The sequence below is a fragment of the Panthera leo genome, chromosome A3 (assembly GCF_018350215.1).
Source record: "Panthera leo isolate Ple1 chromosome A3, P.leo_Ple1_pat1.1, whole genome shotgun sequence".
Taxonomy (NCBI): Eukaryota; Metazoa; Chordata; class Mammalia; order Carnivora; family Felidae; genus Panthera; species Panthera leo.
Window position 1 is genome coordinate 135,018,232 of NC_056681.1, and position 27,826 is coordinate 135,046,057.

The 27,826-nt window shown below is 50.1% G+C and overlaps 1 protein-coding gene across 11 annotated transcripts in view; it reads right to left on the reverse strand.

Moving 5' to 3' along the window:
• Positions 1 to 2,086: 2,086 nt before the first annotated feature.
• RNF144A (ring finger protein 144A) overlaps positions 2,087 to 27,826 on the reverse strand; it is a 137,690-nt gene continuing 111,950 nt past the window's right edge. For 9 of the 11 annotated variants that reach the window (XM_042933745.1, XM_042933746.1, XM_042933744.1 and 6 more), the window contains one exon: positions 16,198 to 20,344. In XM_042933745.1, coding sequence (XP_042789679.1) covers positions 20,213 to 20,344 — 132 coding nt within the window. In that variant the 3' untranslated portion in view covers positions 16,198 to 20,212. Of the gene's footprint in view, positions 2,327 to 14,384; positions 20,345 to 27,826 lie in introns of those variants that run through there. The other 2 variants (XM_042933737.1, XM_042933736.1) reach the window with 2 other exon arrangements.

Sequence of the window (27,826 nt, forward strand, 5' to 3'; positions counted from 1 at the left end):
GAGAGGCTCTCGAATAGTACACAGAATCCACTGGCTTTTATGTCAGGGAAGGTTCCCAAACCCCTGGAAACTGGCACCATGTCACTGAGCCACTTAATGTAACGGATTTCCTCTCTGTGCAAGGTGTTGGCATGGGATGGGGGGGTGGGGGGGTTGCCGGGGAAGGCAGAATTACACTTGCTCCCAGGAACTTGCTCGTTCACCCTGGGGATGGGCCAGGGCTCCGCCCTCCTGAATACACAGAAGAGTCAGCTCTGTGGCAAGACAGATGGACAGAAGTTCTGTGAGTAACGCTCAAGGGGCTGAGGGCAGAGAACGGGGGTGGGGAGCTGACTCTGGGAGGTGGCCTTCCCTCTCGGTCTCACTCCCAGCACAGTCTGGGTTGGAGGAGCGGGAAGAATGTTCCACGCACTGTGGCGTAAACCTGGGAGGGCCAATTTATGTCTCTGTGCCTCACCTTTCTCACCTGGGGAATAAGTGTCTTCCTCGAGGTGTTGTTCATGCATAAAAAGCATTTAGAACAGTGCCTGGCGTGGTGTAAGCGCTTAACAAACCTCAGCTTTGTTATATTGTCTCCATTCACAGATAGGACAGCAGTTACTTAGCACATTCAGCGTGTGCCAGGCGTTGGGTTACTCTGCTCGGCACAGGGCAGGAGTGCCAGACCTCACGCCAACACACCGTTATCCCTGATGAGCCTTCGACTTAATTTCAAAAAGCCACCCATCCCTTAGGACATTCTTCCTGCTGCTTCCAGAAAATTATCACATATTCAGAGAAACGTGAGACAAACGTTGAGTATGAATCGGACATTTCGAGCGGTGTCCTGACCTCGTGTCGGTCTTTGTACAAACAGGAACATGAGGTTGCTCCCGCCCTCCAAAGCTCATAATCCATTTCCAAATAGTGACAGGCGTCTTTGCAATCTGGTGTGAACACGGCAGGATTTCTCGGCAGTGAGACACTCAGCGGACTTGGCAGAGGGGAGGCTGAAAAAGGGTTCCTAGAGGAGCTGCTGAGAGCCGGTCTTGAAGGCTGAGCAGACCTTCCCGGGGGGATGAAGACAGGGGACTCATCACTGGCAAAGGGACCGGCCAGGGGAGGGCCCGTGGAGTGACGGAGCTCAGTGTCCCTTAGGGACCGCCACGTGTCCAGTGCAGCTGGAGGGGATCAAGGCATCCAGCAGGACCACATCGCCTCCGAGGCCCTGGATAGAACCTGGCCTCTTCCAGCTTCTGGGGCTGCTGGCCACCCTGGTGCTCCCTGGCTTGTGACAACAGAACTCCAGTCTCCGCCTCTGTTTTCATGTGGTATTGTGTGTGTGTGTGTGTGTGTGTGTCCAAGTTTCCTCATTTTATAAAGACACCAGTCATGCTGTATCAGGGCCGTCCCTAATCCAGAATGACCCCATCTTAATTTGATTACATCTGCAACAAGTCTATTTCTTTTTTTTTTTTTTAAGTTTATTTTGAGACAGAGAGAGAGAGCATATGCGCACACAAGTGGGGGAGGGGCAGAGAGAGAAGGAGAGAATCCCAAGCAGGCTCCGCACTGTCAGCACAGAGCCCGACGAGGGGCTCGAACTCACGAACTGTGAGATCATGACCTGCGCCAAAACCAAGAGTCAGACACTTAACCAACTGAGCCACCCAGGCGCCCCCTGCAACAACCCTATTTCTAAATAAGGTCACTGGTAGCATGGGTTAGGATTTTCACATTTCCTTTTTGGGGACATAATTCAATCCACGCAGGTTCAGACACTATTTGGAAGCTATTTCCCTCACCTGGTCTTCATTCAAAAAGCTCCCTTTTTAGACTTCTTGTGGTGGTCATTTTGCAACATAGGTAAATATTAAATCACTATGTTGCACACCTGAAATTCATATAATGTTATATGTCAATTATAGCTCAATCAAAAAAAAAAAAAAAAAAAAAAAAAAGCTCCCTGTTACTGTCCATGCAGTGGTCTTCATCACTCCATTCTTCTGGAAGTCTCCTAAAGTACCCAAACCCAGTCCCTTTGACACCATTATTAAGTGACATTATTTTAGCACTTCCAGGCACAGGAAAAAGACAACTCAGAACCTTGAGGAGAAGACCCAGAACTGTTGAGAACGAAGCTGTTTCTGTCACTCAAGGCACAAATTCTAAAATATTTCAGGGAGTTCATCTCCAGGATGGTAAGAAACTTCTATCAGACCAGCGAGAACTGTGTCTTCACCACTGTGTGGATCGATCACTTTCGGCAGAAGTTTCCTGGGGACAAGCGGGGGTCTGATTTCTCATCCACCTGAACACGAATCCCCTGCCCTCATCCCTCCGAGATCTGGGAAGAGGAGCAAGAGAAAACTTGCTGACAATCTGTAATTATTTACAAGGGCTAGAGACTCTGACAGTGACAGAACAGGACAGAGAGAGACAGAGACGAAGGGAGACGGGCGCAGAGAGACACGGATGTACGGAATGAGAGAAAAGTAGCAAGTGACAGAGAAAGAGAAAGAAAGAAACAGAAGCAGATGGGAGAGAGTACTGGAAAGAAAAGAGAGTACAGGAGGTACTCAGGAGGGTACACAGGTATCACTGGAACGACGTCATGAAGGGAAAAGAAAACCCGGGTAGAAAAAAGTCCTGCCAAGTAGTATGCCGGGGCCCAAGCATGCTTTCAAACTAGGACTCATTTGTTGCTGTCAGTGTGGCACGACCCTGCTATCCATCCATTGTGACCCGCCAGCCCCCACCAGGGCTCCTGGGGGCTGAGGCAGACCTCCCCGTGGGCCCTGGGCCCGTGCACAGCAGACATGGGCAGTGGGTGGGGGGCTCCAGGTGCGCTGGGCTGCGCCCAACAGCGGTCCCCACAGCCCCTCGCCCGCCACATCCAGCTGGGCCAGCCCCACACGAAATCGGGGGCTGTGGGGCCGACTGAACTGGACTGCTTTCCCCGCGGGCTACTACTGACCCAGGGCAGACGGACCCACCCCCCAGCTCCCAGGTTCCTCAGCTGGAAGACGCAGCGGTAACTACCTCCCAGGGTCGCTGTCGGGATGAGGTGCTGGCGTGTGCAGAGCACGGGCCCAGGGGCTGCAGCGTGGGAAATGCTGGTTAACCTCCACTTTCCCATCCGTAGTGACTTCAGTGTCCCTATTGGTGACAGGCCTCTGCCAGCCCCTGGGGTCCCAAAGTCTCCACGCCCACCTTAAGTTTCATCAGCGGGAGGCTGCTGTGATGTCACCACTCCACGATGCTGCCCTCCGGGAGCTGGCTATACCTTCTCATTGTCCCTTCCTCTAGTCCCTCACAGCTGGCGGCCGGGACACTCACTACACCTCTATCCCTGTGGTGCCTGCGGGCACTCTGAGTCTGGCTTTTCTTGTCTGCCTGGCAACCTCCGGCCCAGGCTGCCATTTTGGAATGCCCCCTCTCCAGTCTTGATGGCCTCAACCTTGACTAACATGTCAACACTCGGAATCATCACGATCTCTCTCATTTCTTATCCTTGTTTGTTGTTTCTAATGGTAACACCACCCTCCAGGCCTCCTTTCCCCCACAGTGTCTGAAGCCTGTCATCAGACCCCACCATCATTTTCATGACTAAATTTCTCTTTGGCATCACCTAAATTATTTACCTTTCCTGTTTTAGTTTCCTTGTCTTTCTGTAAAAATTATGGTAAGAACGCTTAACAGGACATCTACCCGCTTAACAAATTTCTGCATGTGCGTTACGTTTTTCTGGACCCTTCGTGTGCTGTCGTCCAACAGGTCTCTCGAGCTTGTTCATCCTGCCTGGCTGAAATTTGATGCCTGTTAGTTAGTAAACCCCCTTCCTCCTTCCCCTTAGGCCCCAGCAATCGCTACTCCACCCTTCCATGCTGTGAATTTGACTACGACAGATACCTCGTACGAGTGGAATCAGACCGTGTTCATTTTCTGTGGCTGGCTTATTTCAACAAGCGTAATGTCCTCAAGGTCCATCCATGTTGTCACAGGTGGCAGGACTGCCATTTTTAAGGCTGATTAGTGTGTTTAGACCATTGTATGTATTTACCTGTTCTCCATTCCCCTGCAGTTGCACACTTGGGTTGTATCCATATCCTGAGTATTGTGAAGAACTCTGCCATGAACACCGAAGTGTTCATTTCTCATGGAGATCCCAATCTCAACTCTGGGATAAACTTCCGGAAGGGGGTTTGCTGGATCTTATGGTAGTTCTAGTTTTCATTCTTTGAGGAACCTCCCTCCTATTTTCCACAGTGGCTGCTCCGTTTCACGTTCCCACCAGCAGGGCTTGAGGGTTCTGTCTTCTCCATGGTCTTGTTAATGCTCGTTGTCTTGTTTTTGTTTCTTTGTTTGTTTGTTTTGATAACAGCCATCCCGACAGGCGTAAGGTGATATCTCCTTGCAGTTTTGATGTGTATTTTCCTGATGATTAGCAACGTTGAGCATTTTTTCACTTACCTGTTGGTCCTTAGGTTTAAAATGTGGGGTAAGAGCACCTGGGTGATTCAGTCAGTAGAGCATAAGACTCTTAATCTCTGGGTCGTGAGTTTGAGCCCCACACTGGATGTAGAGATATGGAGTTTACTTAAAAAATAAAATAAAATGTGGGGTAAACGATCGAGCTCTCAGGGATGGCACAGAAATTAGACATATGGACACTACTGATTTATCCCCGACTCCCCACACCCATCCTGCTATTGAGGGACCTGCTCTCCTGGCCCTGTTGGTTCTCAGTGGTCAAACGAGAGTAGCCATTCGATGACTGTCCAGGCCCCCGGCTTCAGTCGATTCAGCCTGAGGAAGGCACTTGATCAACTCCTTCCAACTAGAGTTCTTCCCCAGGAATTGGCATTTGGAACTGAGGGATGCCCACATCAACTTAAGTCCTCTTTGAAGAGTGAATGTAAGCAGTTGTTGCCAGGAAATTGATGTGTGGGGAACCGATAAAGTTAGCCTTCAGGAAGGAGGAGAGGTCAATGCAAGAAGATGGAGAGAAGACTGAGTTCACTACAAAGACCACAGCTTTTTTCCATCCCAACAGGAGATTTCCTGTACACCTGCCTGTATCCTTGTCATGAATCCATCTGCCTTCTTCTTGCATGCTTAAAATAGCTTGATGTGATCCCTGTAGCCCAAAGGGCCTGAACTAATACACCATGAACAGGGGGCACTGTTTTCTAAGAGGGCTGCCCCTGGGAACCAATTCTGTTCCCCCATGATTAGGTGAGTGCCTTTGGACCGAATACTTCATTTCTAAGTCTCCTGTGCTCAATTACAAGGTAGAAATGAGACCACCAAAGTCACAGTGTTGTTGAGAGTTTTAAAGAAGAAAAGGCGCCTTCTAAAACACTAAGCGCCATGTTGGGAACAGGTTAAACCCCCAGGGAATGTTAGCTTCTCTACCATTATTGTTGTTACAGCCAAGCAAAGTCACGGACGTGTAACAAGCATGTTAAACGCAATAGCTGTTTATATTTACCACAAGCTGGCGTCCGTGACTCTGCTCTCATACAATCTTTTCTTTGGGATCACCAACGCTCTCCTTATGGCTCTAAATAACAGATACTTTCAGAAAGAGCTAACCTGAATTTTATGCAGCATGAGACACTAGACCATTCCTTCCTTTTGGAAATGGTTTATTCTCCACTCCTATTTTCTCCCTCTACCTTGCAGACAACTTCTCCTGAGCCTTCCTTCTACAGGTAGCTCTTCTTCTTCCCATGCTTTAAAGTTAATTCCCTGCCTTGGGCCTCTTCTCCTTTGGCAACTCTCTCTCTCATCCCTCTTTGGCTCCCATATCCTTACCGTCCACTTGTATAACAATGCTCCAAAATTAATATCCCACCCTGAATACTTACCTAAGTGTTATTCTCATATATCCACCTGTCCTTCGAACACACCCACTGGGTGCTCAGCCTGTCCATAGCTAAACCAACAATTTCCCTCCCATCTCCATCCTGTTTCTCCCCCATAGTCACTACCCCAGGGCACTCTGCACATTCATTCAGAGTCTCAAGCCAAAAACAGGGAGCTGCTGACTTCTCCCTGTCATCTCCACAACTCTGCACCCAAGGAACTGCCAAGTGATGTTCCTTACGAACATCACTAAATACAACCTCTATTCTCCAACCCAACTGGCCTTGGTCAGGACCTTCATCATCTCGCCGCTGAACTCCTGCCACAGCCAGGTTTGTGCTCCCAAATCTAGTGTCGGCATTCACCCGGGACTAAACTGCAAAGCCGATCGTGCCCCAGACCTGCCTACAACTTAACCTGAGGATAAACGTCAAACTTGAGCTCTTCCGTCTCTACTCAGGGCTCAGACCACAAATATTTCCAGCCGAGTTGCTGTCGTTGTTTTGTTGTATTTTTGTTCCTCCTAAAGAAGGGTCTCAAGAAAGGAGAGGAGCTACACAGGCACTTACTGGACACTGTTCCATCTGTAGCGTTACCACCCCCACTACGCTGCAGGGGCAGAAGTTGCATATCTGAGCTGGTGAAGAAGCAGTGAAGCCAGTGATCGGTCTGTACCACAATCAGTCTCTGACCCGAGGACAGAATTCACTTCTCAGTGAGCGGAGATACGGAGAGAGAAACTGCATACGTGTCTCTAACGTCTCCTCTGGCCCGTATCACTCAACACCGTGCGCCCTGGAACCAATGGTGAGCAAACCTCATTTATCTCACTCCCCTCCAGAGATGCCCGCCATCTATTTTAACTTGGGACAATGATGTCCTTCCCACTATGGATGCTATGCCTTGTGACCTTTCCTTGAGACGGAAGGCCTCCTTTCTAGCCCTCTTTTCTCGAGTGTTCCGAATCATTGCTAAGAACACAGCAGTGACTGGCACCCGCATGTCCTCCCTCTGTCCATGTCAAAATCCAAGTCAAAGTCAAAATGAAATAGGTTCGAGCCTAGACTACCAGCGTGGGTGCCTGTATCTGCTCTTTCTCTGACCTCTGCCCAGGCCAGGCTGAGGACGACAGCAGGAAATAAGAGGCCACACAAAGCACAGCCGAGTCCATCCAACTGCCCCAGCTGAGGTAAGGGACACAGGGCAGGCCCCAGCCTCGACCCGGAGAACCACGTACCCAGCTGACCCGGAGCTAATCCCAGGGGCCTGGGTGAGCTCTGCGGAGGCTGGAAGAAGTGTCCACACCACCACTCGATGCATGGGCAGTAGTAAATGTAAATGTTCATGGTTTTCAGCCGCTAAATTTGGGTGGGGATGATTAATTATCAGTAGCACACTGATACGCCCCTGCCTCTTTTATCTGGAGTAAAATGGGGGAAAATGCCTACCATACAAAATAGATGACTTATACTACATATGATACTTGAAAGGTAAAGCCTGTCGAGTAATAGGTCTACAGCACAGAGTGAGCATTCCTGCATATTAACTTCTGAGACTCTAGAACTGTTTCTCATTCTCGTGTTGGGTAATTTGAAGAGCTGCGATATCCTTACCACAAGTAAGCGTGAGATGTCATTCTAGGCCTCAGCATTTGGCCTAAATCGTGAATGCCAAAGAATGGGTGTGCTAACAGTCAGCAAAATTGAACAGCAGGAGACTTATTCCTGAGCTGTGCCCTCCCTGAACTGGCTGCCTGGGGATGGAATTCTGCCCTGACCCATGGAAATGTGCACAGATGGGTACAGGAGACAAGCAGTTCTCCGGGAAAGCTTTGGTTGATGTTAGTCTTCTGCCCATCCGGGAAGAAAAAGCCATCAGAAACCTCACCACGGGGCTTAGCTCCAGCATGTTCCCTCGGAATATGATTAATCACTCTCTAAATAATACAAGTCTTCCAGGAACAATAGAAGGCAGTGACTACAGAATACTCATAAATATTCAACTGAAGCCTGGTGGAAACGTTATACTCCCAACAGGGTTCTATGCTGACATTGGAAGTCAGACCCCAAGTCAGACCCACAAAACCATGCAGAAAAATATTTACATGAGCAAGCTCAGTGTGGGCTACATTATGCTTTTGCCTGGACACTGGGAATGAATTTGGACCTGATGATGAAGCTCCGGTCTGAGTGCCAGCAGCCTATTTATGTCTTTGACCCACTTTCATGTTGTTGGGGGTGAACAGAGTAGGGCTACTGGGGCCACTGTATTAGCAGAGCCCAGGTCATTGAAGTATTGTTTTATTTGCCTTTTGATTCTGTGGTGTCCATTCACCCTTCTAGAAATCATTTGGTACCCAACCCCTAGACACTAGGAAAGATAAAGTGTAGACTCAGGCCCTATGTCCTCTCAAGGAAAGTGCATTCCACAAAGGAATACAGACTCATAAATGTGTCACTGTAATTGATCTCAAGTGTCAACCTGGTGACTAGACCGAACGGTAGGGGGCTGCAAGAGGAAGGAGGGGCTGCGGACGCTGGTCTCAGAAGGTGAGACAGGGTGGTGGCCAGATCTGCAGGTAAGTCTTCACAGAGGATGGGACGTGAGCGAGTCTCTAGGAGGAGATGAGAATTTGCAGGTGAGAAGACGGGGCGGGAGATTCCATGCGTCTCTGCTGTGGTCTGGGACAGTGAAGGCCTGGGTGGTGATGGTTAGGGAGCATGAGCTGGAAAAATCGGAGCTAAATCTGGAACAGGAATTTGGAGACCCAGAAAAACACAGTGGCCTTTCCCTCCATCTCATCGTTGTGAATTCTGGCTGCAGTTTGGGCGAGAGAGGACGACTTGGAGGGCACTGGGCTATGAGGCTGGCTGACTCCTTTGGAATCTGATGGGAACAAAAGAAGCACCAGCCCTGCAGGCTGCCGCGAGCTTCGAGAATGGGCTGGCGGTTGCCTGGACATTCGTGCACTTGGACCTGAGCCCTGTTGTCTTTGTCAACGTCCTCCTGGCTACTGATGTCTCTCTGAGAAAGCAGAGTGCCAGCAAAATCCAGCCAGAAACCTCACAGTTAAAAAAAAGCAAAACATTAGAATCAGATCTCAGACCTTCCAAAGTTCTGAAGAAAGTACCAAACAGGACAAAAGACAGAAGAGAAAACTGTGCGAGAGAAGCACAAAGGCAAGTGTGCGGGAGACCAGGAAGCATGGCCGGTGGGGCTCCATGGATTCTGTCTAGAAAGCCCTTGTTGTGAACCTTATCCTGACGGGCTGCCGCTAGGATGGGCAATACTTCGAAACACTGCTGTGTCCAAAATCAGCATTTAAGCGCCACTTTCCCCTGCCAACAATTTCAGGTCCTGAACACCGCGTCTGCAATCGTGACACCAGGCTTTCGGCAGATTCAGAGAGCCACAAAGTAGCACTGCATTTTTTTTTTCTGCCTCCAGCACCCTTTTCGCTCAAGAAAATGAACTTTTAAACAATTCCTATTAAGCAATCCACTCAGGGAGCTTCTCTGCAACCCCCCCACCCACGACCCCTGTGATTGGCTTAGGGTTTCTCCCTCACCCCTGCCGACTTTGACTTGGGCTAAGTTCCAGGGTAACAAAGCACCGGGTGGGAAAGCTTGGGGTTCTCAGTAGTCAGCATCTCCTGAGAATTGATGGAGATTTCCGTTTGACTCCTGACCCCTGGTTACTGGCACCAACACCGACTGAGGTATCTGCCTCCACTTGGCCCCCAGGCCTCTGTCTACAAGAACCACCCTGCATTTCTACCAGAAGTTTTGTTTTCCCCTGTGTCTTTGGTGCACTCACTCTACCCAGAAACCTCAGTATAGACACCACACTGTTGCCCGACTCCAACAGCGTTGGGCTGGCGGTGGTGGCAAACACAGAAGACCAGAGAGCAAGAAACACTGAAAACTAAAACCTTAGGTTAATAGTACAACAGTGCCCTAGTTCATCCATGGCAACTCTCACCAGGCCTCATTGGGTCTCCTCTACCCACTCAGGTTCTTTTTTTTTTTTTAATATTTATTTATTTTTGAGAGAGTGTGTGTGTGCATGTGTGCAAGTGGGGAAGGGGCAGAGGTGGGGGCAGGGAAAGAGGATCTGAAGTGCGTTCTGTGCTGACGGCAGACAGCCGGACGCGGGGCTCGAACTCACGAACCGCGAGATCATGATCTGAAGTCGGATGCTCAACCTACTGAGCCACCCAGCACCAACCCCTCCTTTAAGTTCTTCATAAAGGCACATCTAGACACAACAGGCATGTCCAGGGGGCGTAGAGAAGGGAGCATGCATACAGCACCACAGAGATGCCGTCCAAGAAATACAGGATGTGGGAGCCCTCTGTAGGAAACACGGCTCCCTCTTTCACAAAAAAATATCGTAAGGAAAAAAATCTGAGGGAAGAGAAAGCTGCAGAGTCAAACACATGTAGATATACCCAACCACAATGTTTGGACCTTTCTGAGATTCTGATTAAAACCAACTAATGCAAAATCTGTGGAATAATAGGGGAAACGTAAACACCAATTAGAGATTTGTGATATCAAGTAATAATAGCTGATTTTTTAGATACGATAATAGTAGCAGACTTATAATTAATAGTCCTTATCCTTTAGACACACGCAGGGGCACCTGGGTGGCTCAGTCAGTTGCGCATCTGACTCTTGACTTCTGCTCAGATCCCAGGGTCATGGGATGGAACCCCATGTAGCACTCTGCACCGAGCGTGAAACCAGCTTGAGATTCTTTCTCTCTCTCTTTGCCCCTCTCCCTGCTTGCTCTCTATAAAATAAAAAAATAAAAAAAAAAAAATTTTTTAAGAAAAAAAAAAAAGAATACCTGGAGAAGTGTTTAAACATTGATAAGATATCTGATATTTACTTCAAAATATAAAGGCTGAAGAAAGTCAGTAAGATATGGAGAAAACCAGAGTTTCTGGCCATGATCTGATGATTGTTGAACATAGATGTTGAATTCATACGGGTTCCTCATATTGTTCTATATCATTTTGTATATGCTTGAAGTTTTCCATAATACAAAGCTAAAAATAATCAGTCTGATAACAGCTTTGTCTTTGTACTTTCCCTATACACACCCTCTTGTTTTACAACTGGCCTCCATAGCTTGTGCTGTTGTGTTATCCTCTGCCTGGAGCACCCTTGTCTTGATTCTTAATTTTCTTCTCTTTCCTCCATTTCTGACCCAATCCCTACTCCAGTTGGCTCTTCGAGTCTTCATGTGGTGGCCACCTCACCTATCACGCTGATTCATCTTTGCACCTTAAATATCTAGCACGGTGCCTGGCACGCCGTTGATACCTACATTAAAAAGAAGACTGTTATTTTCGTCTCTTCAGTGTTGTGGGGATTGAGTCACATGTGTCCACTGACAAGTATCGGCTTACGTTTGCTCTTCCGGGAAGATGTCTAAGGGAAAATGTACCATGATTCTTTTCAGTTCTTACCTACGCACCCCCTGGGATTATCCTGGAGTTCACAGGACTATGTAAAATATATCCAGGAGAGCCTGGGTGGCTCAGTCGGTTAAGCGTCCAACTCTTGATTGTGGCTCAGGTCATGACCTCATGGTTCGTGGGATAGAGCCCCACATCGGGCTTTGTGCTGACAGCGTGGAGCCTGCTTGGGATTCTTTCTCTCTCCCTCTTTCTCTGCCCTTCCCTCTCTCTCTCTCTCTCTCTCAAAAATAAAGAAACTTAAAAAAAATTAAAATATATTCAGGTTGATGGAGGGCAACTAGAACTTGATAATTCTAAGACTGTTAGTAAGATAACTCCAATCTCCATAGGAAGAATGGAGCCACTCTATAGCAATTACACAGAAAAAGCAAATGGTAACTTCCCCATCCATTATGGTCACGCCATCAACAGAGTCCACAGAATGGAGGTTATCTTTACTATTTGGCAAATAAACTTGGCGATCAGAGAAGACGCTTGTGCAAGTTCATTCAGCTAATGAACGGAGAATGAGATCTAGCTCTTGTGATTCCCTGACGCCCTGGGACCTCTATAACACTTGCCAGAGGGCCACCCAACTCCTGCTCCTCCAGATCAGAAAGCCCTTCCTCACTAAGCTGTCCCTAAATCTTGCTTCTGGAATGAACCACGGAGCACTCACTCTGCAAATATTAGATCTTCAGTGTGCATCAGGTGCTGTGCTGGAAGTGGGGCTAGACAGGTCAAGAGAAAACGGGCTGGCTGTCAGCTTCGAACGTATTGCAGATAGATTTAACACAAGCCATTGTGTCACCGTCTCCAATAAGGGATATAGAGAGCTCCGTGTGTCACAAAGACAAAGCTTGATGGTTTTAACCCTCGACCTGGCCACAGTTAAGGCTGTAACGTACTTCTCGAAGTCTCCCTTCTCACCTCCAGCTGATGAATGAGCCATTTCTTTGATAATCCGGACTGGTGAGAGCTCTCAGGGGTCAGACCGTGCAGTCCTGGGCAGGGAACGTGAGGCATCTCAGCACATGAAGCTCCAGAGAAGAGCTCCGAAGGGAGCTTGCCCACATGCCGCACCAGGCAAACGGTCGGGGAGCTTCTGGTGTACACGGGGATTATGGTTCTCAACGCAGTGGATGCAGAAACCGGAGATCTGCAGATGACCAAGCCACCAGTGACTCCAGCAAAGTAGACACTGAAAGCAAGGGAAGAGGGGACCAAGCCAGGTGGGAAAGCCATGCAATCTGAATTATAACAAAATACGCAAAGGCAACTCCCTAACAGGAAGGAAAGGTTGAAGGCTGTGACAGGAAATGCTGCTGAGAGAATACCGAAGGCTGGGGGTGGAAATGGGACAGGGCTGCAGAATTCACTAGAACGACCCAGAAAAGATCTATGAGGCACACGACCCTTAGGTGGAGTGTGCTGAGGAGGGCCAGTGGGCAGGGAGCTACTGTCCCTTGCAGGCCTGTGTCTGCCTCGCCCTCTGCCTGTCCAGTGTGCATTTTTTTTACAGGTGTATTTTGCTTGCGTTTTGCAAAGCAGAAGTTCGCTTTGTTGTAACTGTCCTTCTTTTCCGCCCTCGGCATTGTCTGCTTCTCCTAATTTGTAGTAACTCCCCATCTAGTATCACCTGCATGTTTCATTACGTGCTGATTGCTCCTGTCATGAATAAAAACATTAAATGATTATTTAATATCCATTCTGCACTGACAACCAATCAGTTGTGCAGAATAGAGAAACAGGTTACACTCTAAACGTGCCCCATTCCTCCTGCCCCTGAAAACTTCTCAAGCAACTGAGTGTGGGTAAGTTTTTGCCCTTTCCCCTTCGTGGCCCAAAAGGATTATTTTTTCAGGATCCTGGGTGTCAGGTGGAACCAGAAAACAAAATCTCCAGAGATCCTCTCTCCCCAGAGGGACATAACATTACCTAATTAGTCCTTTCTTGTCTATTGCTTTTGTTTTTAAGAACTTATATCCTGGGTGTCTGGATGGCTCAGTCGGTTAAGTGTCCAACTTCAGCTCAGGTCATGATCAGGCGGCGCATGAGTTCGAGCCCCGCGTCGGGCTCTGTGCTGACAGCTCAGAGCCTGGAGCCTGCTTCAGACTCTGTGTCTCCCTCTCCCTCTCTGCCCCTCCCATGCTTATGCTCTGCCTCGGTCTCCCAAAAATGAATAAACGTTAAAAGAAAATAAAAGATTTAAAAGAATTTATGTCCTGCCAAGGTTCCCATCCTCTCATGTAGGACAGTGGCTTGTAAACCCCACCAGACCTTGAGCCCCGTGAGGATGGGGGCGAGGAAGCTTTGCATCTTTTGGTGTCCTTGTTACTGGTGATTTCCGCAGAGCAGGTGTCTGGCATCCATCGTTTCATCCATCTCCTGCGCATTCATACTTAATCTTCAGCTAAAGTGAATCTCTTCCAGAATGAGCTGAGTGGCCTTTGCCAACATCTGCTTCTGTGGTTTCCAATTTCATCCAGGATCTTATTTTTATTCCAGTTCACGCCTTGGGGAATGTCGATTTCCAAGGTGATCCTGTCCTGGGAAGTACTTTGCTGTCCTGGGAGAACAGTCTGGAAAAATCCTCATGGTGCTGTTAATGCCCCTTGATCCTAGCAAGGCTGCCCTATTCTCACGTCTCTGAAACCCTTTCTGAAGACAGGTTCCCTTGGTCACCACTGGTCCCTGCCCTTGAAGTGCTTACATCCCGAGTTTTCTTTCTACACGCCGTGGGGCGGGGCCTCTGCTCCACAGTCCACCAGTCACTATTACCGGGAAGAGTCAACAAGAAAACACCACGTGAGGACGACAGAGATTGGGGCAACACATCCACCAGCCAAGGAAGGTGAAGGACTGCCCCCAAGTGACACCTGCACACCCTGAGCTCAACTCGGAATAACCTTCCCTGCCCACGTGCTGCCCATCGGTGCGGCCCCACCTCTGGCGCCTGGTAATCTGGGTCCCTCTGAGTCTTTAAGGTTGGCAAATATCACCACTGAGGCATTCTGGGAGGGAAACAGATCATGTGCCTATAGATACAACATGCATACAGATTTACCTGCTCAAAATTGTTTCTCAGCAAGAGCATTCTCTGGGGCTATTCCTGCCTTCCAGATTAGCTCAAAGAATCAAAGTCCAACCAGAGTGCGGAAGCCCTGTTTCGGGGAGGGGAGCTTCAGCAACAGGCGCTTCTGGACCCCAGCTGGGCAACCCCTCACCTTGTGTTCTTGTCTGTCTCCTCTGACTGGCCTCGCCAGGGCGGGACCGTCCACCTGTGGACCATACTCCCTATTATAGGCTGCACTGTGTCCCCAAGAAGGATGCTGGGAATCCTGACCCCCAAGACCTGTGATTGTGACCTTACTTGGAATTGGGTCTCTGAAGATGATCGAGTCAGGATGAGGTCAGAGTGGACTAGGGCAGGCCCGAATCCGATGACTGGTGTCCTCATAAAGAGGAAAGGTGGACACAGACAGACACACACACACACACACACACACACACACACACACACACAGGAAAACACCATGTGAGGATGACAGCCTGGGGCAGTGCATCTACAAGGCAAGGGAGGTGAAGGAGTGCCAGCAAAGCACGAGAGGCCAGGGAGACAGGCTGGGAAGACATCCCAGCCCAACGGTCCTCAAAAGGAAGCAACGCTGGTGACACGCTGATCGCAGACTTGCAGCCTCCGAAACCACGAGGGAATAAACTTCTGTTGCTTAAGCCCCCCAGTCTCCGGTAATCTGCACGGCAGCCCAATACCCACTCCCCACAGCTTTAGAGCTCAGTTCCCGGGCTCCACGCACTGGGCCCTCCGAGGTCGGACACTTGGGTAACTGGTACCCCGATGGGCCGGATGGACCAACTTCCTGGACTGGCCACTCCCTTCAATGCTCCCACCCCGAGTTTTGCTTAGCTGACGCCTACTCATCTGCAAGGCCGCACACGGCATCTTCCCATCAGCCTCCTCTGACCCGCCACCGTCGCCGGGTGCGGTGCATAAGTATGCCCTCCACGTAGCACTTGCCACACCTTATTCTCGTCACCGAACGGCAGACCTGCCTCCCCTCCAGGCTAGGAGCTCCCAGTGACTAGGAATAGTGTCTTGGGTGCCAGCAAATCACCAGTTAACAAAATACACCCCCTCTGATCGGCACCTTAAGCTTCTAAGGATGGTTTTTAAAATGTAACCACAATACAGGGAACAGTCCCCCATTCTTGGCCTGCTGCTTCACGTTAGTAAGTAAGGTATATATTCTCCCACAAAGTTTAAATGCAGCAAATGAAAATCAAAGTGAGTTACCAGAGTCACTATGAAGACAAGCAGAATCTGTATTTATTCTTTTCCTAGCAGGAAAAGGATGCTCATGGATTGTTACGACACTGCCCACAAATCTTGACAGGCTTGTAAATATTCGTCTTGGGCACGGAAGCAGCCAACAGGGAGATGCTTTCTGATGCTGCATCACTGGACCGGAACCACAAGGAGGAGAGGGGAATGTGTGGCCACTTACCCGGCAACTCAGATCAGTTTGGCACCAGGAGCTGTGAACACTCCCAACGGAGAAAACCTCAGAAGAGGAAAGCGGTGACGGGAGCCCACCCCCCGACCCGCCCTCACTCCCGCCTCCAATCATCGTGTTTTCAACCTGTGGGCCAGGAGTCAACGAAGAATGTACAAAAGATGGAGCCAGACCGGATTTACAAAAGTAACCTGTATTCCAGCCAAAATCTCTTTAAAAAGAAAAATCCCTTTTCTAAAGGGGGGGGGGGGGGGGGGAGACAAACTATGTAAGACACAATACATTTAAAATATGTATTGAAATTACAAATCAAGCTTTTCCATGTGATTCCAAAGTACAAAACACAACATTAAAAGGCATTCAAACAGCTCTTTTATACATCACAGTGTTAGTGGCACAAGATGGACTGACATGTCAAAAACGAGAACCGAACTTTTGTTTTTACCACCGTTGCCAAATACATACTGTCTACGTGTGCATGACCCATTCGTGCATATTTTTATACAAGAGTAAAAATACACCCGTGGTAAAATGAGCAAAGAATGAAGGAAAGGTCAGGCATGTGGCTGGTACTTACCCCTAACCCAAGGCTCCCAGGAGTGTGGAAGACGAGATTATACCAACCGGAGGAAGAAGGGCGCCCGCGGGGCTTTATCAACCAAAACAGCATGCTCCCCTACTACTGACGCATTAGCAACTATATTTGGGCGCAGGCCCTTCGTTCCATGTGGCATTTTGGGCAATACCAGTCATAACCTCTTCATTTTGTGTATCTTCCTAAGGGCTTGGGTTAATTATAAAGAATAAACAAGCTTTGGTATTTTTTAAAGAGACCTTCACGAAGCTTTAGACATGCAAAATATTTTCCCTTGATGATTTCAGTGTCATATATATATATGTATATACGCACACACACACACACATATATATATATATGGAGACTTATTAATAAATGAGAATCTGAAAAATATACAAAAAGCCCACCCTGGTTCTTTCCAATCTCCTAATTTTTAAAGACTATCAAGGGAAAATGTCTTCTCCCAATTTTTAAATAACTTTAAACTTTGCAAGCAAGATAGATGAAAAAGATAGACTCATCTTGGAGTAATTTTTAGATCTCTGAGGATCCCTTTCCCCACAGGCCCTGGACTCTAAAAAGGAACCGGCCTGGTCCTACACACACTGGTTTTTATGGAATAATATTCCATAAAGAGAACTTGTTCCCCTTTGCAAAAGGTGTGAGCGGTGGTGGAGGTCAGTTCCCTGGGCTACGGCCACTCCCGCGGGGTAAGGAAGAACTGATACGGACAGCCGGTCATGCTTTCCAAGGATCTGATTATGCTCAGGTCCTGAGTCGATCTCTGCTACGCGAACATCTACAGTGACTCCTCCTCGGAGGGCGCCGGCCTCTTGTGACCGCTGCAAAGCTCGAAGGCCAGGCTGCAGGGGACATGACAGCCAGACTGACAGACTAGGCATGTCCCGCAAAACCACCCAACGGGGTCAGAGGGACTCAGATGACCCACAGGTCACCCGCACCCTCCAGGGCCACCCCAACTGGACACCGGTTGAGTTGGCCATGACCTGAGGACCTTCTTCCCTCCTCGCCAGGATTTCAAGGCCTCGAAAGGGATAAACATACGTGTGCTTCCAGAACGTCGGCATGAAGACCATCCGTGAAAGGGAATGTCATCTTCAGTTAAGACAAGCTATGCCATGTAACAGCCCACCACCAAGTGCAGAACTCCCCAGGTTTCACCAGGGAGTGAGGGCAAGGTTAAAATCCAAGACGCGGGCCATCGTCCCAGGCTCCGTTTACATTTTACATCAGGCATGGTTAGTACTGCACCCCCACGAACAATGGGGTTGGCGTTCCCTACTGAAATAAAAGCGTCACACAGAAGAAATGCAAGTTTATGTAAGGATCCCATTGTAATCCTGCTGGTATCTTCCCAAGGAACAGACGATTTTAGCTGTGTAACTACAAAATCAAACTGAGGCATGCTTGGTGCAAAAACTCGGGAGCAAGCAGGTGCCAGTGTGGCTGCGGCTGGCCCGAGAATCTTCATGGTCCCTACCTGGGTCGACCCACGTGCTTGTGAAACGTGTCAGGGGTGAAGGCACAAGGATGGTGGGGGCTATGAATGTGCAGGGCCTGCTTACAGATTTCTCCGGGACAGACGAACAGCCCAAGCCGCTAGGAATAGAGACCTGAGCTCTAGCCCAGGGAACGCATCCTTTCCAAAGGCTCCCGTTCTACCTCGGAGGAGAGGGGCACGACCGCGGGGACTTGTGCCGTGTGCAACAGGACAGGGATGGGGTGAGGCCTGCCCCCTCCTGGATCAAAATGCAAACAGGGCCGCAAGCCGGCCGCCTCTGACAGGCATTTTAAAGGGTGCCACTAGACAAGTGCATTCACTGATCCCAGCCTGGGCCACCGACTCGAGCCTCAGGACTCACTGAGCGTGACCTCTCCAGAAAGCCACCTACCACAAGGCCCTGTCGCAACAGTTCCGGCGACGGAGACTCACTGCCCAGGCTCCATTGAAAAGACAGTCTCAGGCATGTTCTTATTTTGTTACTGAGTAAGAATTCAGCTGCGGTCATAAGGAGAATGTTCTGAATATGATTTTGACACAGACTAGCTTCCTAATGGCTTCAGTTTCATAAAGATAATAAATACTACAGGTGAAGAGTGAGGTGACGCTGTTCCTTCTAACCTAGCAAATGTTAAGAAACAAAGAAGTCTACACAGGGAAGGAAAGCAGGACCCGAGGCCAACACAGAAAGGTAGAATCAAACACACAAAAAACCCGCCCCGTTTTACAAATGTGCTCACAATAAGCAAACACGTCAGATTTTCCGTTTCACTCCTTTGTGGAATGTGTAATAAGTTTTAAAAAGTTCCGCGATAATAAATCGACAACAATTGCCTTTCTGTTATTTCAGAGGCCCCCAAGTTCAATGTAATCGGTTTGCTCCTTAAAAGCACAGGTGGCCTCAAAGGCCATAGGAGAGCCAACTCTCTGTAAAGACGCGCTCTCTGCGTTTTAAACTCAACGGATAGAGCAACGTGTGTCTTAGTCATCCGCGCGTTCTGCTGCCATGGTAACAGTCACACGCGGCCTAGGAGAGACCGAGTGGTAAAACCCCCTAAGTGAAAGGGAAGGTGTTTTCAGCAGGGCAAAATGGTTAGCAACGGGACTCGGAACTCTGTAAGGTAACAGGATTTCTCCAAAACAACTTAAGTCATTTAAACAACCGAAAATCAGGAAGCTTGTCCCCCAGGCCCCAGGGGAGTGCTCCAGTCCTGCCAGGAAGCCCTGCCTAAGAGGATCAATAGCAGTATTCGCTCCTTACTGTCTGCGCGAGGAGGCTGGGGCAAGCAGCCAAAACATACTGATTCTCCGCAGAGCCATGCCCGAGTCAAACATTTGGTTTCCAAAGACATTACAAAATATCTGCTCATACCTGGATGAGAAGAGATAAGCCCCATGAGCTGAGCTGAATCACCAAAGAGAGAAAAAACAAAAGGAAAATCTAGTGATGAAGATACTCCTTTAAACACGTCAGTATCGTCAAAGAAACGCAACAATAGAGAAAGCGCGTTTCTAACAGCACACCGCTTACGGTGTTCAAAACGTCGTCACAGGTTTCAAGAAAAACACAAAGAGCGCATAAGGCTTTCTAAATCTCCTGAAAAGTGGCCGAGCCAGAAAAGTCATTTGAACAGTAACTTCTTAAAATGCACATTTCAAGAAAGGCATAGGATAGTTTAGATGCACCTTGTTGATTTTTCACTACTCAGTTGGAAAAACAAAAAGACACCTTCTAAAAAGGATTTTACTAAATGCCATTAGTAATAAAAACAGTTGTCATAAACAGAGTGCTTTTCTCAAGTCAGAATTATTGGATTCTGCCTGAAGTGAGCTGTAATCCTTAAAAGACTCCTTCTCTCAAAAACACGGCACCATCAGGACGCCAAGGAGGAGACGGACAGCATTTTGCACAAGAAGGTCTCTGAAGCAGCCACCAGACACTCCTAGTCTATCGCCACTGGGAGAAGACTGCCCGGGGTGCCTTGCACAGCGCCTCCCTCGTCAAGTCGGCAGAGATCGATCGTGCGGGGACGCACCCTACCCGCTGCAGCCTGCCTTCCCCACGCCCAGGTGACTGCACCCGGGGCCTCGGCAAGCGCTCTGACACCAGTCCCTGAAATCACGGCATCCAGCGTGACGCTGTGAAGCTCTATGGGGCACATAAGGCAAGAAAGATGTTTAGTGAGGGGGGCGGCGGGGTGGGGTGGGGGCGGGCCACGCTTCCCGGAGGCAGGGGTCTCGTTCCAGCATCGCGCCTTCCTCTAGGTGGGTAATGGGTCATCGTCACCTTTACTGCACTTGCACTTGCAGCAAAGTACAAACGGAGTGGCCAAGAGCAGGAAAGGCGAGGCCACCAACAGCAGGAGCCCAAATCCAGCAAAAATGCCCACGACCTGCAAGAAGCAAACAGAGGAGCAGAGGGTAAGGTGGCTAGTCTGTAGGTTCCATGACTGAAATATAAACCACACAACCATCCGTCCTCCCATCATCTACTCATCTGTCATTCATTTATGCATCTACCCAGCCACCCATCTACCATCTAGCCATTCATCCATCACCCATCCATCCACCCATCCATCTACCCATCCTGCATCTACTACTCATCTACCCACCCATCCATTCATCCATCCACCCAACCCATCTTTCCGCTCAGCCATCCATCCATCAAACGATCACCCATCACCCATCCTATCCCCCCATCCACCCATCATCCACCCACCATCTACCCATCCGTCATCCATTTATCCATCCACCCAACCCACTTATCCACTCAGCCATCCATCCATACCTACATATATCAAACGATCATCCATCACCTATCCTATCCCCCATCCACCTATCATTCTATCCTTCATCCATCTACTCATCCATCCATGCATCCATTTGTCCACCTATCCATCAGTACTTGCTTCCTCTCACATCCCCTGCCCTTTCATTTCTTTTTCTTCCTCTCCCTTTCCTCTTCCACCTACTTCCACCTAAGGACCCAAACTACCATCCATTGATACACCCAGTTAACAAACAAGTCTCCCCTGAGCCACTGTATGAGGTCTTACAAATACAGAGACACATCAGATCATGGCCCTTGAGGAGCACCAGTTCAGTGGAAAGAGACTGAGACTTCATCAACTGACAACAATACATTTTACAGAAACTGCCATCAGGCTCCAGGTATAAAGGGAGTCCAAGGGTCAAACACCTGCATTTGCTAATGGGAAGGAAGGCTGCCAGTGGGACATGCCCGAGATTACAAAGATAAGGAGGTGGTTAGCGTACAGGAAAGACTAGGATAAGACGGGAGAACTCGAGAAAAGGAACCAGACCTGTGTTACTCCCAGAGTTTAAAACCCAGCACTGCTTTTAAAACTGACTGTTACAGGTTCTGACTTTGTTTTATAACACATGCTTATGCCTCGGTATGAGCAGGTGCCAAGAGGAATAAGCCTCAAATGTAGACACGTTGTCATCTAAGTCAGACAGTGTAGCTGGTCACGAAAGCAGGGTGTTCCTATTTTGACAGCCTCCAACATTCGCCACCCCCCTCCCCCCCCACCCCCCACCCCAAGCAGGGGACAATGCAGAACTGAAACCTGATGACAGCGTCACAATGCCACCTAGTGTTCACAATGATAAATACATGACCGGTCCGGGCACTCTGTGCTAATTCTGACTTTTCCGTGTTCCCTCCTCTCTGCGCCTCATTTTTCTCAAATACAAAATAAACACGTGAGATGAAAAGAACTCTAAAGGTCATTATAAGCTCTGAAAGAGGATACCAGGCTATAGCACTCCAACTGCGTCAAAGAAAGGAACCTTCACTTAGATTTCTGCCTGAAAACCGTCACACATGCATCGCACTGCATTTATAAATTATACTGCAAATGCTAGGAAGCCATGCTTTCTGCCCAGTTGGCGAAGTCCATTTGTCTGAACATAATGTCGACGGTGGAATTATGAGATGTGAAACCAGATCAGGCTTTGTTAAAATCACGTGCATGCTGATATTTTAGAAAATATGAAAACACCCAGAAAGCTGTTGCTTGGAAGGCCCCGGAGCCATCTCCACTACTTGGAACACACCGTCCATCCCAAAGAAGGGACACTCTGCGATCGGAAACACATCAAAATCCTTGACCAAATGCTCACCTTCCTGGCCAATGACACATCCTAGTTTCTACCCCGTTTATCCTGCCTCTTGCTTCGCGTGCCAGGTAGTAAGCAAGGTTAGCCACCCAGTCTCCTGCGGATCAGTGATGGGATGCAGAACTGCCAGAAGGAAAGCAGCTACCAGTGACGAATCAGACAGGATGCAAATATCACAAAACAGAAGTCATCAGTGAGCGTGTTATAAACGTGTGAGAGGCACTAGATTGTATACTACAGGTGATACAGATGAGTAAACAGTTCCAGGCTCTGGAGGGACTCACAGCAGAACGCGGCGTTGTTCATCCTGGCAAACTCTGAGACTTAAAGGTACAGCTTCTCGGGCCACCTGGGTGGCTCCGTCAGTTGAGCTGCCGACTTTGGCTCAGGTCACGATCTCAGTTAGTGAGTTTGAGACCCACATATGGCTCTGTGCTGACAGCTCGGAGCCTGGAGCCTGCTTCGGATTCTGTGTCTCCCTCTCTACCTCTCCCCTGCTCATGCTGTCTCTCTCTCAAAAATAAATAAACATTAAAAACATTTTTTTAGGGGCGCCTGGGTGGTTCAGTCGGTTAAGCGTCCAACTTCAGCTCAGGTCATGATCTCACGGTCTGTGGATTCGAGCCCCGCGTTGGGCTCTCTGCTGACAGCTCAGAGCCTGGAGCCTGCTTCAGATTCTGTGTCTCCCTCTCTCTGCTCCTCCCCTCTTTGCACTCTGTCTCTCCCTCTTTCAAAAATAAACATTAAAAAAAATATTTTTTCAAATTTTTTTAGGGGTGCCTGGGTGACTCAGTCGGTCGAGCGTCCGACTTTGGCTCAGGACATGATCTCACAGTTTATGAGTTCAAGCCCCATGTCAGGCTCTGTGCTGACAGTTCAGAGCCTGGAGCCTGCTTTGGATTCCCTCTCTGCACCTCCCCCATTCATTCCCTGTCTCTGAAAAATAAATAAATGTTAAAGAAAATTTAAAAAAAATTTTTAAAGTATGGCTTCTCAAATTCAGACTGTATCTTCAGAGTATAACATAGGTTCTGTGACCCGTATAAGCCTCTGTGCACAGACCAGTGCATCTCCTGTACCAAACATGCAACAGACATTTAGGAGACTGACCCAGATGAACAGAAACTGGTACATTTTGAATCCTCTCCTCCAGAGAGTTCTATAAACCACACTCCAGCACTTAGGAACTATATGCCAAAATCAAAGATGCAATAAGGTGAATGTATGGAACCCCTTTAATTCTCTGACACTTGGCATTTGAACATGACATCGAGGCCCACCCAGCACACCACACGCTAGAGAGGCTGGGAGAGGCTGGGACAATGACAGGAATAAGGGACCGAGGGCTGTGGTCGCTCACATGTCTCCTCCCAATTCTCCCTGCAGTGCCATCACGGGGGGCAGCTTGAAACAGCCAGGATGGGAGTGTTTACACCACAGGAAGCAAACACCCCCTGCCAGGTAGGCTGCTGTTAAATGACTATCAAGCGGGTGGACGCGCGCCCTTGAGGCAGGGGAAGCCACAAGGTAAGGGTGGGGGCTGTGTGGAGTCTAGCCACGTGCTAGGTGAGGGCTCCGCTCTCTCCTGCCCACCCTTTGTAACAGCTCCTCATTTCTCCGCTTAATGAATATCTGTTGTTCTGAACTGTGCGGTGCAGGGCGATTTGTTCTCTGAAAGACGGGGCCCAGCAGGAGGGCAGGCAGCCGCAAGCAGTGACAAAGGGCTGAAGAGTTCTGGGCAGAAACAGATTCGAGACTCAGAAAACAGGTGCTGGGAAGTTCAGGGTGGCTTCCTTAGGGACGTGGCAGGGCCAGCAGGTGTGAGCCAGGTGTGCACGGGCTGAGGCATCAGGAAGAGAGAATTTCTGGCCGGCGGTAGGAGGGTACAGGTGGAAACAGGAAACACAGACGTGTGCAGGCAGGACATCCGGGCGGGGTCCGGCAAGGCCAGAACGGAGAGCTCGGGATCCCTGCTCGCAAGTTGAGCACTCATCTCGTTGAGAAACCAAGGGGGTAAGTTCCAGGGGCTTTGTGGAGGACGGGTCCACAGTAGGGAAGATGGAGCTAGGAGCCTACAGGACTCACAGCAGGCCGGGCAGGTGGGAGGGAGGACAGTGACCAGAAGAGGCACAGACGCAGAGGGTGTTCAGAAGGCAAAATCAGCAAGACCTGAAGGCCTCCAAGAACCGTGCAGTCAGTTCTGGCTTGAGGGGGATGGACGTGCCATCTTGGTAACGAGAAGAACAGTGAGCTCCATTTGGACGTTCCGAGTCTGGGAGACCCGCGGGCACCCACATGGAGATATGGAGGAGGCAGTGGGGACGTGAATCTTGGGCTCTGGGGAGAAGCCAGCAGATTTCAGGACCATTAGCACCGAGATGTTCAAACGAGTGACTGTCTCCCAGGGACGGAGCACAGTGAGCAAGGGAATGAAGCCATCCCACCACCTGTGTGCAGAAGAGAAGGCCATCTCAAAGGCCACCATAACCACGCACCACAGATGGGGCCCAAACACTGGACATCTGTCTTTCTTCCACAGTCCTCGGGGGCAAGAAGCCTGAGACTCAGGTGTGGGCAGGGCTGGTTTCTCCCGAGGCCTCTCTCTGGGCTCACAGACGGCCGTCCCTCTGTGCTGGTCTGTGTCCCCATCTCTTCTTATAGGGACACTAGTCATACTGGATTGGGGCCCACCCAACAGCCCCACTGTAACTTCATCGGCTCTCTGAGGGTCCATCTCCGGATTCAGTCATGTTCTGAGACACCCGGGCTTAGACTGCAACACGGGAATTCTTGGGGCGCCCACCCCAGCCCCTGACAAGGAAGAGCATCAGGACTGTGGGATTTTAGTCCATGTGCTGCTGAAGTGAGCACAGGATTGTAGGAGAAATCAGAAGGAACTCGGTGTCAGGAGACCCCGAGTGGAGAGGGAGGAGGGCGGGTAGGAGTGGGGGCAGAAGCAGGTGGCAGGGGACAGATGCACTGATTCTCCCACCTCCCTCCAGGTCTGCAAGCTGGGAGGGGCACACGGGAGACTCAGATCCCTTGGCACGGGCTCGGGGTGGCCCCCAAAGGGCTGCCTGCATCCTCTAGACAGACGTCTCCTCGATTCCCTCTCTTCATCTCCTGGCTCCGGAGGGTTCCGGGTGCACCCACGTTCCACCTCCGCACCGTGGGCTCAGGGGACCCAGACAGTGTGTTCCACGGGGAGGAGGGCCGGCCACAGCCGGGTGAACAGACACATTTCCACAAGCACAGGGCAGGGGTGCCGCCGGGGAAAGCAGACAGGGAGGGACGTGGGAGTGGGGTTCAGGGAACAGAACAGAAACACACTGGCTGGAGGGGAGCAAGCCCCTGAGGAAGTGGGGGGTCCAGGTCACTGGGGCCTTTCATCTGAGGGCCATGGAGGCCAGCAGAGCACTTCCCACAATGGAGGGGGCTTGGAGGGAAAACCTAAGTTCTGCCCATACATGTCCTGTCTGAAATGTCCACTAGGCACCCACGTGGGGACAGCGAGCGGCATGAGATGCCTCTGCTGGGAGGCCAATGGGGCTGCGACACGGGCAGGGCCACGTGGTCACAGGAGGGGCAGGGAGCACACCAGGAGGGCTCCTTGTTGTCACAAGGGCTGGTCCCACCTCCCTACAAACACAGGATGAGGAAGTCATTTCGGCCCCTAGATTACAGTCCAGCCCAGTGCTCTCATTTCACCAGTGCAAAATCTGTGGCCAAAAGCGATTCGAACGGTCTCGAAATTTGTTTAAGACAGAAGGGACCGGGCATCCTGGGTAAGTACAGGAGACAGTGCGTGTCTCTCTCACTGAGCTCTGGAAAAGTAAAGTACTGGTAGGACAGGGCCCTGCATGAGGCTCCCAGGACAGGGGTGTCTGTGGAACAGGACTCCCACCCGTCAGCCTGGACTCAGAGGGCATCAGCGGCACGCCTGCACGCACACACATGAACGCAGAGACCGGCCATCAGCTGGCTATTAAACACCATCCTGTGGCTAAAAGTGAGCTCTCCCGGGGCGTCCGGGTGGCTCAGCGGGTTGAGCATCCAACTGTGACTCAGCTCATGATCTCACGGTTCGTGGGTTCAAGCCCTGCGGCAGGCTCTGGGCTGACGGCTCGGAGCCTGGAGGCCTGCTTGGGGTCCTCTGTCCTCTCTCTCTGCCCCTCCCCTGATCGTTCTCTCCCTGTCTCAAACATAAACATTTAAAAATAAATTAGTAAGTAAGTAAAAGTGAGCTCTCCCTTCACTGTGAGGTGTCCCTGAGCACGAAGACGGTGACGCTTCCCTGCTCAGAGGGGAAGGAGGAGCCCATGTGGAGAGGGCCCTCCTCCCCCGTCAGGTGCTGGCGTCCCAAGGAAGTAGACAAGGAAGTAGCCAAGGAAGTAGTCCCAAGGAAGTCGTGCAGAGGAAAGGCACACGATGGCCGAGTTCGGGGCCAGCACTAGCAAAGGCACCGCAGTGCACAGCAACCCTGTGTAAAGTGACGAGCGGGGGCCGAGGGCAGAGCACAGCTGTCCACCCCCGGCTGCTCACACCCAGGCCTCCGCAGCTTAGTAAGGAGCAGGCCACGTCTCCACCCCTGCAGCCACAGCCGACACCACCCCGCTCCTCCTTCCTGTGTGCAAAAGTGCCGTCCCGCAAGGAGAGCCTGCCGAACGAAAGCAAAACAAGGACATCGCTCGGGACAAAACGGAATTGTATAAAACCTCTACGTGACAAAGACGCGTTTTTCCATTCATCTGGCAGAACACTAGGTAAAACGTGTTTGGCATCTAATGTTTTCACTCCCACCACAATATTGAGGGCAGCCTGCAATCGTCACAAGGAAGCACGCCACAATTCTCACAAACGATCTCTTAAAATAATGTTACCGAACTTCCTATCGAAAGGCAGGAAACGCAAAGGAGCAGGAACCTTGTCCAGCAAGAGATTACACTGGGCTTTCAACCACAGCCCCTACACACAGGAGTCACAGGGCACTGCCTTCAGGGCCGTGTTTGCAGTACTGCGGAGGTCTGTGTCGGGCGAGGCCCCGAGCGGCCGACAGAGAGGCACTTCCCTAAGGAGCTGAGGAAGCCAACCCCGGGCAGAAGCTCCAAGAGACATCTGTGTGCCTCAGGGCAGCACCTGACCCGTCTGGGGGATGGTGAAGCAGTCTGGGGGTCAAGACCAGAACTTTAGTAAACAGAACACATCGAGCGGGTAGGATACATATGTGGCTGTGTGCAAGTACTTGACGGGTTGAAGGGCGCTGTGTGTTTCCACCTACAGGTCTCAGTCAAGTTAAAACTCTAAAGCCATTGTTCAGAATGCGCTACGGCCTGGGTATGTGATAGGCGGGGGACCGGAGCAGGTGGGGCTGGAGTAAGACCCTGGTCCTGAGGGACCAGGAATGCCAGGATGAGAAGTCTTCAGGTTGTATCCCATCTGTGCATTCTACTCTGCTGCTCTTAAGCTTGCTGTGGCTCCCTAGTGCCACAGTTTTTAAGTCAAAGCATGACACTGGGGGTCTTCTCCAGGCTCAATCACTGCTCTGCCCCACCTTCCCATCCGCTGCACTGAACCTCCAGGCACCCCCATCCTGTCCCCAGGGTCACATTCTGGGCCCGTGTTTCATGGCCCCACACGCCACAAGTCTTTTCTGCAGCCTCCCATTTCAGAAACTTTATGGTTAGAATTCTTTGCCCCGCTTTCCATAGTTTTCCTCAAATCTTCCAGCCTAA